Source organism: Scomber japonicus, chromosome 24, assembly GCF_027409825.1.
Source record: "Scomber japonicus isolate fScoJap1 chromosome 24, fScoJap1.pri, whole genome shotgun sequence".
Taxonomy (NCBI): Eukaryota; Metazoa; Chordata; class Actinopteri; order Scombriformes; family Scombridae; genus Scomber; species Scomber japonicus.
Window position 1 is genome coordinate 12,229,898 of NC_070601.1, and position 16,057 is coordinate 12,245,954.

The 16,057-nt window shown below is 42.0% G+C and overlaps 1 protein-coding gene across 1 annotated transcript; it reads right to left on the reverse strand.

The window, feature by feature from the left end:
- Positions 1–1,616: 1,616 nt before the first annotated feature.
- Positions 1,617–3,725, reverse strand: LOC128354362 (SLIT and NTRK-like protein 1). The gene has a single exon (XM_053314599.1). It carries the CDS (start codon positions 3,723–3,725, stop codon positions 1,617–1,619), a length of 2,109 nt encoding a protein of 702 aa, XP_053170574.1.
- Positions 3,726–16,057: the final 12,332 nt, after the last annotated feature.

Below are 16,057 nucleotides of genomic sequence, written 5' to 3' on the forward strand. Positions count from 1 at the left end.
GTTCTGGTGTGTGTATATGTGTGTTCCTCCCCAGTGAATTAGACACCTCCTGTACCTCTATGACCTGGCCACATGCTGTGACTTGTTGCCATTACAGCCTTGCCTCCCCTCTCTCCCCTGTGTTGTTAGAAAGCAATAATCACACCCCCTTCTAACCCCCCCCCCCCCCCCCTCAGTAAGACAGCCTGTTTCAAGCACATGTTTGTAGTAAATACAGTGAGTTTCAGTTCTCTTATTTGGACAAGATTAGATGGCTTTACAAAAGCTCACAATATGATGAAAGTGAATCATAGCCATAAGCTTTTTTTGTGGAGGAATACTTTTTTTCTGACATTTAAAAAAGCATTATTCTATATCAGTCTACCTGCGCTGTTTACATAGATCGAATTATACCTACATAGCTCAATTGAAAACACTTCTTTGCTCAGTTTTTGAAAAAATATGATGGTATAAACCCCCCATTTAAATGACTTATTGTGTATATATATTTTTTTTCTTCCTCTCACCCAAAGCAGGCTATATTCATTGACACACAAAAACCACGGAACTGTTATTTTAGCTACATTAACTTTGCAGCATAAGCATCTGAGTGACGTTAATTGGTCATGCTCATCTGCATGTCTGAATATCTGAAAGTCAACAATTGGCACACCATAAAATAACACAGTTTACATTCATAAAGGAGATGATGACTGCGCAGACGTGGATTTAATCTGCACCATCTAGTACGGTATAAATAACCCCAATATTTATCGACAATCAAATGATAACGAACAGAAAATAACATGCACTGACAGCTTCACTTCCATCACTCCTTTTTCCGATAGTCATCATTTTTCCGTTATTGTGTGTATATTTTTTTTTCTTCTTTTCTCCAAACAAGTTTAAAACAACAAATACAAATCCTAACTGCAGGTTCACAAAAAATAGAGAAATGGCACTTTGTAATAGTCATATATAATTCTTAATATCTATATATAGTCGTCATATTGATATAACATGAAAAGGGTCGAGTTTTGCTTCTTTGTTGGTTATGGTGGTTATGGTTCCTCGTCGTCGTGTGTGTGTTGAAACCATGCGAAATATCATCATGCAGATTATGATACATCGGTCCGAGTATTTACATTTACATTCATGCGTTCGTGCACCATTCCCCGGGTCCTCTGTCTCGCTCTCCCTTATTTCTCTTTCACACACACGCCCTCTCTCCCTCGCTCTTTTTTTCCTCCCCTTCTTTTTTTTCCCCCCCTGTCTCGTACAGATCCGTAGTCCGATTGCGGCAAATAGCAGAACTGGGAGGAGGAAGGGGAGGGAGAGGTTTTAGCCAGGGGGGGGGCAAGAGAGGAGGAGGAGGGGGGTGGGGTGTGGGGGGGGGGCTTGGCATATACATATATTACAGAGTGGGGCCTGTGCAGCAGACTGACTTACTTGGTTCAACTGGAGTAAAACAAGACATAAACAAGTCTGTGTTCGCCCATGACGCACAAAAGCGGAGGATTCTTGCTGTTTCAGTCATTTTTGTGAACGTCAGTCTGTCTGTGTTGACTGTTTGTAATCCAGTCTGGTATAGGCTTATTGAACTAGGCTATAGAGCAGAGTCTCCCCCCCTTGTATATTTACGCATCGTTTGTCGTGGAGAGGTGCGTGCTGCAGTCGAAGCCCCGGTGCGCGCCCCCGTCTGCGTGATAAGGCCCGCTGTGCCAGTAAGACGAGTCACACACTGTCTGTAAGGAATTGATCTCCGACGCAGAAGAGTTCCCCTCCCTCCGCTTTGATCTCTTTCGATTCCGCAAAATAAAGACAAGCATTCCTACTACAGTGAAAGCGGACGTGACAAACACCAGCAGCAACCCGGGGACGAGCACAGAAATGGAGACCCTATTCGGCTCCAAATAAGAGTTCGAGCGCGTCCCCGAGTCCAGGGTGAAAGTGCTGTTTTTGGATAGGGAGGTGGGGGAGATTCTGTCATAGAGTTTGGGGCACATGAGGTCGTTCCGGACGTAGCGGAAATCACGTTTCCAAAACTCTTCAGGGGACTCACACTTGAGATCACTCACTATCACATCAGCCCCCAGTTTCTCCGTCCACTGCTTGAAGGGCACGATGTTGCACGAGCAATCCCACGGATTCCCATGCAAATCGATCTGTATGATTGAATTGAGCTGGTCTAACACACCAGTCACGGGGAGATAGGGGAAATAATTATTATGCAGACTAATTTTGGATAAAGAAATCCCAAGGAAAGCATCCACGGGTAAAGATTTCAGCAAGTTGTTGTTGAGGAACAGAACCCTCAGATTTGGCATGGGGCTGAACGCACCTGCCACTATCAGCTGGATGTCGTTGTATTCCAAACTGAGATATTCCAGATTCACAAGGCCCACGAACATCTCTGCTATGAGCGTATCCAGGTAGTTCTTATCCATATACAGCCACCTCAGCTCGCTCTGGTTTTGGAAAGTGCTGTTGTCAATCACCTTGATGTTGTTCCCACCCAGATCAAGCAGGTTGAGGCTGGAGTAACCGAGCAGCTGGTTCTTCTTCACTGCGTGGATGTTGTTATCTCTCAAGTTCAACTCATGAGCGCCCAATGGTTTAGGTTTAAGGTTGGATAGGCTTTCGATCTTTTTGCCCTCGCAGTTGACCCCCAGCCCCTGTCTGGAGCCGACCAGCTTGCAATTGCACGGCTGGGGGCACGTCACGTTGTGCTCTCTGTCGCTGTTCACACCTGTCAGCACCGGAGTGGGCTTCGTTTTCAGCTGCCAATTCTCACGAGATTTGGAGCGGCTCCGGGGTCCGTGGCCTCCAGGTGTAGGGACCCCACTGGCGTCTCCGTTGGGCTTGTAAGGCGTGGGACGCGGGGCCTGAGCCACGGGCTCCGAGGTCTCGTCCTGGGTGGGAGGGGCGACCAGGCTGGTGTCCACGCCGCCGCTCTGTGAAGGGCACAGATCCACTTCTGACGTCTCATTCAAGTCGCTCCCTTGCAGCCTGGTGGGAGCCTCACATATAACGCTCCCAATAAGCGCGTTCTGCGGTATGTTCTCCAACCATTCCTTAAGAGAAACCAGGTCGCAGTTACAGTCCCACGGGTTGTCCTCCAACAAAACCTCCGCAATGCCCGGTATTTGTTCAAGGATCCCCTCATAAGGCAACGTTTTGATTCGGTTCCCCCGCAGGTCGAGATGCGTAATGGGCACATGTTGAAACACGTTTATAGGTAGCGCACTGATGAGGTTGTCGTTAAGTATTAACACTTCAAGTTTATTTAGGTCCCTGAAAACGGCGGGGTCAATATCTCTTAACAGATTAAAATCAGCTTGGAGATATTCCAAGTCGTCTAACCCCAGAAATGTACTCTTCCTGAATGATCTTATCTTATTGTTATTGATGTGCAACCTTTTCACCAGCTGCAATCCCAGAAAGGCGCCGGGGACAATGTCGTGCAAACCATTGTTTTCCAAATGCAGGCTCACAGCATTGTAAAAGTTGGCGAACTCGTTGGGAAATAGCCTGGATAGAGAATTCCCGTGCAACAGCAAGTGATAAAACTGCGAGCTCGGGCCAGTCAAATGCTGCAGAGTGGTGAAGCTCCTTTTTTCGCAGTCTATGTGCAGATCTCCCTCGATGTCGTTGCAAGAGCATATCTGCTCCTTACAAACGTCCCTTGTAACGTTTCCACTAGCAACACAAAGAGCCGCATTCAGCAGAACAATCCAAAGCAGCATTTTTCAACGTGAACAATTCATTCCCGGTTTCAAGACATACGAGCAGTGAATTCAGTCTACATCAGTGAAGAAAGAGGAGGGAGGACAAAAAAGATACAGATAATAAACATTTAGGTGTTGGAGAATATAAGGCAGTCTTTTTAGAACAGATCCATGCTGCATCTAACCTGCTCTTGTGTCCAGACTTCCAGTTGGAAAATGACCACATAAGCGTCTCTTTCTTTCACATCGACTGAATCCTCAGAGCCTCCGCGTGTTTATGATGAAAATCAACAACAACGAGTAGAGGCAGTAGAGTCCAACACATATTTCTGGCTCTGTTTTTAGTTCGTTTTTTAAGGGACTGACCTTGGCAGCGGCAGCAGCAGCATCAGCAACAACAACCACCAAAAAAAAAAAAAAATTAACAAATCCGTGCTTTTTTCTTCTCCCCCTGTCGTGCTGCGTGCTGCGGCGTCGGGAGCTGTTCCCTCTCCCCTGGTGCTGAATTCACACCCTGCACTGGAGCTTGAGAGGCGATCCCACCGCTGCAAAACACCCGCATCCCCCCTCACATCCTTCGGTGTCTTGCCTCGCTCGTTTGCGCCGTTTTCCCTTTTTTTTTCTTCTCCCCCTCTCTCTTCTTTTTTTTTTTTTTTTTTTTTTTTTTTTTGGTGGCGATCCGGGGATCACAAAAAGAGGAACGGGGAGACTGTGTTCATCCTAGCGCGGTGCTCTAAGAAAGATCTGACACCCTCTACTGAGCTGTAATGGCAAAAATCCGTCGACTGACTGAGGGAATGCTGAGAAGAGCGTGCAGGGGGAAAAATCAATCCACATAGAGGCGAGATTTATATATTAAAAAAAAAGAAAAAGAAAAGAAAAAAAAATGTTCACACTTTAAAGCTGCCGATGTGCAGGTTATTTCACCTCCAGAGATGCAAAAAGAGGTTTCTGCCACCAAATGAAGCTCCGGGTGTAGATTGTTAAAGCTTGCAGCTCCATGGTAAAAGTGTCCAAGTCGACATCGACGAAAAACACACTGGTGAGATGTCACATTAGGATCGTGATCAGTTGAATGCCTTTAAATGACCCCCCCATTCTTTAACAGATGAACGGCATTACTTAGGCGGATCTGTCTCCATTTGCGCCACAAGCAGCCACTGTTACAGTCCTGACTTTCGCCCCTTGCTTTGAAAACACTGTTGAATGCGGTAAAAACAATTATCCGCTACAGGCATGCCTCAGTCCAGCGAAGAAGAGAGGAGGGTGAAAAAAAAAAGAAACAGTTGACTATACAACAAATGATGCGTCAGTGTGGCCGCCTATATGCGCATGTGTGCGTGACGGTTTTTTTCTCTCTTTCTCTCTTGCCCGATGTGAAATGCATTGCAAAAAATAGATCTACAACTGAAGGAAGGAAGGGGGGGCAAAAAAAGAAAAGTGAGATGAATTGAACCGATATTCCTCTCCCCTATCGATTTATATTACACTCCATTGTTTGAGAGTATTACATCAGCTGAGGGGAGGGGGGGGGGGGGGGGGGGGATTTGAACAGCACAGGAGAGTTGAGTGTAGTTATCCCCCTCCCTTCCCTTCCCTCCCCTCCTCTCCTCTCCTCCCTCTCTCTTCCTCCCTCTCCTCCTCTCCTCCATCTGCAGTGCTCAGTTGGAATTAAGAGCAGGACAGAAAATGGGATGCTAAGTTAAATATCCTCTCTCTCTGACATCTTTTTCCTTTCTTTTTTTCTTTTTTAAGCAGAGAGCAAACAGCACAGAAGCACACAAGTGCAATAAGAGACCAATCTAGGCGAGTCAGGAGATTCCAGCAAAGCATCAGTGGTGCTCGCAATAAGCAAAACATCATTAAGACCACCTACATATGTCTGTAAAACATTCCCATAATGGTCCATTGACCAGTTATGATTTCTCTCTACCCACCTGGTTCCCTCACTGTCAGTCTCTCTTTGCTTTTTTTATCTTTGATATATTTACTTCCTGTTGCTTGTCAGCCAGTCTGCCTACCTGTTGGTTTGTCTGTCTCTATGTCTCACATGTTTTTTCTCCATTTTTATCCCTCTTTGAGCCTCACTGAGATCACTTTATCTACCTAAACAATAAGAAGTATAACTCCACAGTATTAGAGCTCACTTAGATACTGACATTGCCTTAGTGACACAGTGTAAAGGCTAAAACTACAAGCATAATAAAGCTTTGTTTGCTCTAATTTTTCCCCCATATATTTTCTCCTCTGTTGTCCATCATTTCATCTCTTTCGGAGAAAAGCTTCAAGAACCTGCCTCTTCCTCTCCCCTTGCTTCCAGGACACTGCTGTTGTGTTTAATGGATGTTTTGCTTGCTGACTTTCAAATTGATGCGGCCCCCTACTGTGGGGCAGATCAAAGCGTGCGGCGATGTGTTCGAGCTAAACTAAGTAACCGCAAAAGAAGCAAAAAAAAAAAAAGAAAACAAAAACAGAGACTGAGGGCGGACGGACATGCAGCCGAGCCAAGGGCGCATCACTCATTCACACTAATTAATTGGATGTTGGGTGTATGTGTGTGTTGGTGTGTGTGTGGGAGGGTAGGTGGGGGTGTTGGAAGATGACGCCCGCTGATTTGGTGTGAGTGTTCATCATAAGCACCCCTGCACGCATGTATCATCGTGTACAGCATGCATGTTCTTATCTGTAGCAGGTGGGGGGTGTAACATTACAAACGCAGCTTAGTCACGCTTGAGCTTCTTGTTTCCACATACACACACACATACACACATACACACACACACACACACACACACATACATACACGCACACACACACACACAAAAATATAAACAATTCTGACTTCATTTTAGCTCAGCTCAATCCTCATAGGCCAAACATTTAGACTCTGCTATAATCCCCCAAACAGGATAAATCATATTTGTATCAGGAAAAAAAAAAGTCTTATCTTGGAGTCAAAACTAATTGGATTATGAATATGAATGTATCCCAAGGAATAATTGCATTGGGCTCAGCATCATGATGTGATGCAGATACTGTCAGGTTGCATTAGTGTGATGCAGACCAGAGGAGCTCATATGTCACTTGCACACATAGTCGCCGGGCACACAATGCAACTCTGGCTCGGGTCTGAGCAGCACATGCAGAAGAGGTGAAGGCATGTTTAGTGTTTGTTTTTAATAGGCATGAGTATAGTGTGCAGCATGGGCCATTAGCATATGGGTCAGTGACAAGTTGTCAAGATGAGCAATTCAAAAATATCTTTAAAAATAGTTTTAAAAGCAGCATCAGGTTTGTTAAAATGTACATTTTGTATTTGTATTGTATTTGACATTTGTACCAAAAATAAGACTGGATGCTCCTCAAAATGTCAAATGGTGTAACCACAAAAGTAAATATTAAATAAATGTAATATTTGGAACAATTGTATTCCATTAGCTTTATTTAATATAAAAGTTATAATGTAAGATCATGCCAAACTAGTTGATATGGTGTTTTATTGACTATTTACTGTTTTTAAGCAAGTTTAATTATTTGGTACAAAGTTTTTATGGTTACACCACTTGGACATTTCTACCATAATCCTCAAAATGGATTAAAAGTAGAAATGTTATGCTGGGTCAACAAAAAAAGAATGTGTGCAATTTATTCATATGTTTATTTTCAAATTGTAACCCCTTTAAATTTGCCGTGATTGAACCATGAGTTTACAATCACACAAAACTCAACAGGAGATACATAACTGTACAAAACACAAACAATGATGCAATAAAAAGACCATAAAACTCAATGAAAGGCACCAGATCATCCGTGATGCCCTTTATAAAAGCTGTTTTAACTTCACATAAAGACAGAAACCACTTAGATGTACCACCATGTCACTAAATACTAACCCTCATGTTTTTAGGCTTTCATTGATACATGAATGAAACCACTGAACAGATTCAGCTTCTTAAGAGTATGGCAGGTTTGTGATACTATTGGCTTCCTAAGTATCACTTCAGCTTCATTGTTGTTGAATCTGCTTTTCTCACCAAGAAGTAGCACAATAGCTTGCAGTCAATGTCACTGTATCTATATCCATAATGCTAATAAAAGGTGTATGAATGTGCGAACAGTAATTGCCACCTAATGGTTTAATGCTTTTGGTTTCAAGTATACGTTTGGTTCTATTTTCTTTTTTTTCTTCAATATTGTTTGTCTGATGGTTTAGTCCATTATTTTGCTTCTGTAAGATTACTCTAATATTGCTATTGACATGTGAGACTAACTGTTATGCTCTGACTTGGAGATAATTGTGTCGCTTCATGGAATCCAACAATTCAGATGGTGTAATAATCATTGCTTTTTTTTTCCCCAAGTGCCTTTTGTAATGGTTGTTTGCATGGTGCGGTCGCAGTCGTAGAGCCAAACCAACACTAAAGCCAATCAATAGCATTCAATCAGGCGGCAATGTTGTGCTACAAGATTGCTCGCAATTTCCCTTTCCCATTCTGCCACTCAGATGTGGCAGATATTCCTAAGTGGCCATTATTGGCAGTCACCGGTGATATGTTGCACTGAGTGACGTGTACCTGTCATGTTTTATGTCACCTGGAGTTAATGTACTTATTAGCAAAGATGTTATTTTACATCCAAAGTGAAGAGAGACTTTGCAAATACCTGTTTAGTCCTTCCCCAAGGGATGCATACTCAAAGAATCCTCAAAGCCAGCACATTTTTTTGTTGGAGAATCAGCTTGACCTTCCCTCAGGCCTTTATTTTAAGACTTAATTTTCCTCTTTCTCAAAAGACATTGAAGTTGATGAGGATATGACCTGGCTTTGCAACCAACCACAGTGACAACTAAACCTTTCCATGTCACAGTTTTCAGTAAATTGTCATCAAACAGTAAATGAGGTTGTTACCCGTGGCATCTGAATCCCCCTACTGACCTTTTTTCTTTTTTCTTTTTTTTTAGTGGTGGAGTCTGGGGTTGCAAACACATGCCACATCAGCTTTAGTCCGCTTTCTTCCAGATGTGCTCGCTCATCTTCAGGAGAAGTACTTTCTCCCAGGGCTTCAGAGCCAGGGAGGGTTTTTGAGAGACTGAAATACTCTACGGGTAATTACAGAAAGGTCAGGAGCCATGTTAAGTTTGTTGTCACATCTGCGTGTTTGGCTCAGACGGCATTCAAAATGAAGCAATGGCTGTTTTAGGGTTTGTGGTGATTCATGCAATGGGAGCAAATAAAATTTGATCAGAAAGTAGATTAGGTGAACTGGAAGAGGGCAGCAGTGTTACAAAACATGATGTGTCATTTGGAATCCCACCAAGTGTTCAGAAACTAGGTGCCAAATCATTACTTAAACTGAGATCTAGGTTAATGAGTGAATGATAAGGTTGATATCATGAACTGATAATCAGTCATTTAAATAATAGTTTTACAAAAGATATTAATTACACACTGAGACGAGCTGAAAATAGGGAGATGTTACAAAAATGGAGAAATCAGACAAAATATCTGCTCCTGGCAATTTGAGTCGAATATGTTCCGATCTAACAAAGATCAGGCATCTTTAAATCACACCATCACAACACGAGTAGTACAGTGTGTGTACCTTTGTCCTCCAGAAGTTTCACTTCTTTCCCATGAACCTCAATTTAAACAGTCTTCCCTATTGAATCTCTTTGTAACACCCCGTTTTAAGTATGCAGCAAAGGTCTTGCAGATGTGTCATGTACAGAAAAAGATGGGTCAAGTGCCGACTGGAAATCAATACGTCTATCGGCAAATGGCGGCAGCAGCGTTTCCAATGTATCGACCGGCGAATCAGCACAATGTTTGACTGTAAATCTATACACATTTGTTTTAATTTATAATTTATTCTAATTTATTAAACATGTATTAAAATGACACTCTATCCTCACTGTCTTGACTCAGCTGGCTCCCATTACAACCAAAACAGTCTCAAGTGCACCAAATGAAAGTTCATAAGTGAGAGATTGAAAGACCCCCCCTGGTTTAACAGTGCAAACACTGCCATCATAGTCAACAAGTGCAACTCGTTCCTCTCATTTTTCACCATCTACAGCAACCTGACCACCTCCCAGCTCTCTACACCAGCCCCCTCCTCCCCTTATCACTCAGCTCCTCTCTCTGAGGGCTGAGCTGTCCAACTTTTCAGTAGGAATGAGAAGCTCCTCTTCTGTTCTGGATCCCATCCCATCCAATCTCGTTAACGACTGCCTCCCAGCTATCTCCTCGCTCATCACAGAAATCATTAACTCCGCCTGCAGCTCTGGTTCAGTTCCCCAAACACTCAAACTGGCTGCTGTCACCCTCCTTACCCCCTCCTTCCAAACTCAAAAAACCTGGACTCAACCTTCCAATATCCTGAGCAATATCCAGCCCGTCTCCAATCTCACCGCTCTGTCAAAAATATTGGGACGTGTTATCGACCCTCGACTCCAAAAACCTGTTTGAACCATTTCGATCCAGTTTCTGCTCATAGGACAGTACTTTTCCTGTTCATCCTCTACATGCTCCTCCTTGGTAACATCATATGTCATCATGGTCTCCCCTTCCACTGCTACACCGACGACGTCCATCACCACTAAATCTATCACCACTGCAAGTCACTCCACCATGACCACCTGCCTCACTGAAATGAAATCATGGACCCAAGCCAATTTCCTCAAACTCATCTATGATAAATCAGACATGGTCCTAAACCACTCACAACTTCTGTCTCCCTCCCCACTCATCCTCAACCTTTTCGACAGCAACCTCTCCTTCGAACGCGATGTCAATCAAATAACCAGAACTGCCTTTTACCACCTTAAAAACATAGTTCACCTCTGGCCATCACTCTTCTCAACTGCTGCCACAATTTTGATCCATGCCTTCATCACTTTCAGAGTTGTACAACAGCATTCTTTATGGCATGTCATCCAAAGTCCTAAATTAACTCCAGTTCGTCCAGAAGTCTGTTTCTCACCTCCTCACCTACATCCACTCCTTTTGACCACACAACCCCTGTCCTCCAGAGCCTCCACATGATCGCTGTCCCACAACGGATCAGATTCCAAATCTTTCTCCTCACTCACAAAGCCCCCTCCTACCTCACTGACCTGCTCCACCACCACCACACTCCCTCCCTGTAGCTTCCACCCATCCGATGCCAATCCCCTGTCTCCACGACTCAGGACTGAGCACCAAACCTGGGGCAACTTCTCCATACCTTTCCCCTCCCTCTGGAACTCTCTCCCCAAGCACATCCGAGACTGCACCTATCAGTCCATGTTCAAATCCACATCACAGCTGACCTGCTGAAAGCCTCCAGTGATGCAGGGCTGTTTTTGTCTGAATCAGCGGTGGAACACACATATATTTATTTACTGCATGCTGCACCCATAAATGAAAGAGCTTTGTTTTTTAAAATTCATGCGAACATCGAGTTCTCAAAAATATGATAAACGTCTGACAGAAGTGTTAGTCACTTGCCTTAAAGGAGAATAATTTAATTATAGCTTTGAAACACTATACTGATGATTCATGACATTGCAGTCTGTATCACTGCTGCGCTTTGAAAATAATTGAAATGAAAAGTGTGAAGTGACATTTTCGACACTGTCTCACTGTCTGCAATGCATAAATAGTTGTTGTTCTTGAATTGCATTAAGAACATAGCTTTATATTTCGCTACTTTGACTATGTATGCAGCAAGCAAGCATGTGTTTTACAGATATATTTCTTACATTTGTAGCTCATTGTTTCAGCTCTAGGGTAGAGAATTCTCTTTTAAATGTCAACTCAACTGCTTTCACACTTAGACTGACAATTCAACTGCCTACAGGGCTTCTACTTGTAATTACGCTTGAAGCGCATACATTTCAACTGATTTCAATGGCTCACATTTCAAAAGATGCTTCAAATCCTTTTAGTGACACTTCAGCTGCTTTCAAGTGCTCCAACCTAAACTGCAACTCCTATTTTAGTTTTTAAACAGTTTTTTTAAATATTATAACCTGTTTTCGGTGTTTCGTAGTGTTGCTTTTTCTAGGTGTCCTTTCTTCTTTTCGCATGCCCCCATCTGGATCAGGATTAACTTCCCTGATCACCATGGCTGGATTAACTGGTGTTTTCAGGAACTTTTTTCAGGAAAACCGCACCATGTGAGCACAATATTACCAAAAGGAATACACTTGCGAATCACATTTTGAAGGTTCCTTTACAATACAGGGCCATAATATTACATATTCACTGAGGTCCCGGATGATATTTGTACTTTTGGTGCAGCAACCAATTGACACACAGTGAGCTGAGGACTTTAAGGCACCTTAAGGAGTCTGGGACTGACATACAATGCCTTTATTACAATATGAACCCAATATGACTTTCCTACAAGAAAACAATGCTCTCTAGTAAGGGACTATTTTATTTAGTTTTGAAGTCATGTGTGGGGTTAGAGCAATGCTGCACATACAAAAGAAACTTGTTTTCTCTAGCATAAACACACACAAATCCTCTCTCTCATTCTGTGTGTTCTTTACGATGCTTTTCTAACTTCTATGAATCATATGTACAGGCTTATATAAATGCTACATCAAAAGAAAAATCCCTTTACCAAGATCATGTACAGCTTATGTAAAGATTTTTTTTCTCTGCTGTTGAAGTAATAAATGGACCATCTCTGACCCTGAACTGCAGGGTTTGTGTTCCAGAAGGAGACAAACTGTGATACAACCTCAAAGCCATCCCATGGTGTGTGAAATAATGAACTAAACAAAAGTGGCAACAGCAAAAAAATATCACAGCGAGGGAACGTAACACGAAACTGCCCCTGATAAAGACTACAAGGGAAAGGCTGATTCCCATTCTTTCATTCCTTAATTGTGTTTTCTTTTTTACACCAGTCAACCAGCAGTATAATGTCTGCATCTCAAACATTATTTTGTATATCTGCTTACGTAAAGATTTACATATAAAAGCTTGGCCTAAATCTTGTTTGAGGGACATTGCTTTCTGGTATTCAGGGAGTGATGTGTCTGCTTTTTGAAGCCTTTTAAATGGAGCCAGCTTCAGTATTTTTACCCGTCTGTCTCTCAATTTCTTTACATATATCTCTCTCTCTCTCTCTCTCTCTCTCTCTCTCTCTCTCTCTCTCTCTCTCTCTCTCACTATGATGCCTCTCAGTTGTTCTACATTTTTGACAATTACGCTTTCAAAACGTTACCCAATGACATCAAAACCGGCTCGAAAAATGTTCATGCTCAAGCATTCGATTAAGCGGGATGGGGGGTGGGGTGAGAAAAGCGACGGCCCCCTTGCGACAGAGCTGGGGTCCTGTGTTTTAAGATGTCACAATTAATGCCACCGTGGCTTGTTACCATGACAGCCGATTCATCTCTGCTGAATCAGTGTCTTTTTTTCCCTTTTTACCAACCCACCCCTCTTCTTATCCAACAAGAGTCAGTGAGCAGCCCTGATCTCATGGTAATTGGCAGGAAATCATATGAAAAGAAGTGCTCCTTTAGTTCCATAATCTCTTTATGATAAATGGGGAGCCTAAGAGCTACAAGTAGGAAGGAAGATGTTTGTCTGGATTGGATGGCCCGCAATAGTAAAATGCCACAATGAGCCAAGAAGTAATAGCCCCTCCCCTAAAAGAAAAAAGGACAGTATGTAGAAAATTCAGGCAAAACTGACCTATAGTTACGTTTGATTGACATACGCCATCTAGTGGCCATAAGAATTATGACACAGAGATACGACGCAAGATCATTTCAAAATAAGGTGACAGTATTCCATAATATGAGGTGTTGTGATAGAAAATGCCCACAATGAACCAAGAAGTAGTAACCCCTCCTCCAAAAGAAAAAAAAAAGTCAGTATATGTTTAAAATTCAAGCGAAAACGACCCATAGTTATAGTGGCAGACATCATCTAGTGGCTGTAGGGATTAAGACACAGAGGAACCATGCAAGATGATTTCAAAATAAAGTGACAATTTACTATAATTAGAGGGTTAGGGTTAGGGTTAGGGTGGGGTTTGGTGGCACCACTGTTTGCTTTTTCATTTCCAACCACAAGTCTCACGTTTCCAATCACCAGTGTCACGTTTCCAATCATGAGCCAGGAAAACTCTGCAACCTGAATTATAATGACATTTCTAAGAGCGTATAGCTGCTCAATGATACAATTACAGACATAATAACTAATGTTGAAGATGAATAGAATAATGATTACTGCATTAGGATTCTATCTCCATCTCTGACAGGGCTTTTACATTTACTGTCACACAGCCTTACAAGAGTGAAATAAGCCTACTTACATCTCGCAGCGCTACAAGCACTTACAAGTGAAGAGTGCAAGGGTCAAAGTGGTTCAAATATGTGATTTTTTAAAAACTGCTTTATACTTGTCTTCATTAAGGCTCAGATATAGTTGGAAGGTTTATCACATCTCCAACATTTAGTCAGTGTGACCCGAAAGCTAAATGTGGGCTGTGTCAAAGCACTTTTCTTTCTCTCTCTCTTCTTTATAGAGCTCGTAGCTTCCGAGAGGTGATCTGATCCCTGACAAGATCCTGTCTGACATAATATTTGTTTTCTGTCTGAGGGTTTGATGATCCTGACAGCTTCACTGCCCTGGTAGGGTGTTCAGTGAAGAAACGTGTATGAATGATTACACTCCAAACATTGACATATGAATTATGAATGCTCAACTTCGCGGTTGGAGAGCTAGTGTATTTCCATTTATTTCCATTTATTTTAATTTGATTTTAAAATAATAATGTGCAGACACCATGGAATGTTTTGTTTACTTGATAATAAAACAGAGCCTGTATTTATCAAATTAACAATTACACATAAGAACACTTTAAAGAGCCAAATGAAGAATAAAGCATTTTAGTTTAATTTGTCTTAATTTAACTTTTACTTGAGTCCAAGATCCCCTTACGTTTATTCTTGTGTTTGCAAGAATGAGTAAAAGTGAAAGACTTGAAGTGAGATGCTGGTTAAAATGGTTTAATTTGGCTGGTTGGTTTTATTTTGGTAATTTTGTTTTTTGTTGTCATATAAGCTGCTATTTTTACTCTTTTATACTATATTCTAATATGTATTACTTACTTATTTAAACACTAAAGTATGTAGTTATGTTTTGTGTTTGTCTCCTTAAAAATTGGGGAGATCTTTAAATCTGATCAAAGACCTGACTTCCCGTTACCTTGACTACAACCCTGTCTGTACCTCAGGTGCGATGGTTATTCATATGATTTTAGCAATGGGACTTTGAGTCAAAATAGATACCAGGTTGAACTCTGTGTGAGCAAAGCACTTCAGATGCATATCTACCTACAGTACTTGTCATACTTTCCGTGTCACTGCATGACAACTGTGTCCACTCATCCACCTTTTTCCCTTTAACATCAGAGCCCCCGTTTTGAAAGGCTTTGACAGATCTGGGCCCCCGGTGTGTGTGATCAGAGCTCCTCAATCAGGCTTTTGAGTTTGAAATGTACTTTGTTATGGCCTCACAGTATCTTTCTTTTTTCCCCCTCCTCTGATGACATCGATGTACAATTAGCCCTCCTTCAGTATTTCACTGATGATTTTGATAAATGACACTTGAAAGAAAAGACGATTATATCTTTGAAATGTGATGTTGGACTGAGGTTAGGAGAAGTTTAAAGCTCTATCACTCTAAATCACAAAGGAATTGCAACTGCCTGTAACACTGTCGATTTCCCCCTTTTTCATCCGTATATTATTAAAGTTTCAGCCACTTTTTGTGTGCTTAATCATCAAAATGAAAAATGGGTGATTGAGAAATGAGAAACTTTTAAAATATTATTAAACTTTTAACTAAAGGTGAATAATATGTCAGTAACTGGGAGCAGCCATCATATAAACTAAAAAGAATTTGGAATGATTAGCTCTCACTTTAAAGTTTATATTAAAGCGATTATTTCTTCATCTACTTTGATAAGTATTAGAAGCAGCTGAACATTCAATTAAACATCATCATTCTGTGAAATCAATAAGCATTAAACAAGCTGGGGTGAACATAAATAAGTGGCACCAAATTGCAATAAAGAGAGAGAGCTGTTTGCTCAGGCCCTGCACACGCCATGCAGGGTTTTACTGTTTTATGATGTGTGTTATACAAACTCTGCCCATGCAAACACACAGTATGTATATACACTGTGGATCACCGGGACAGTTTAATTGTCCCTGCCGCACGACAATATACAGCAAAGCCCCTCTCGTTCTTCCGCCTTGGCATTTATGTGACCAGTTTAGAGCCTGCAGTCTGTAACGGAGAGGTAATCATCGGGTCTGAGAAATGACAGCTACATATGTA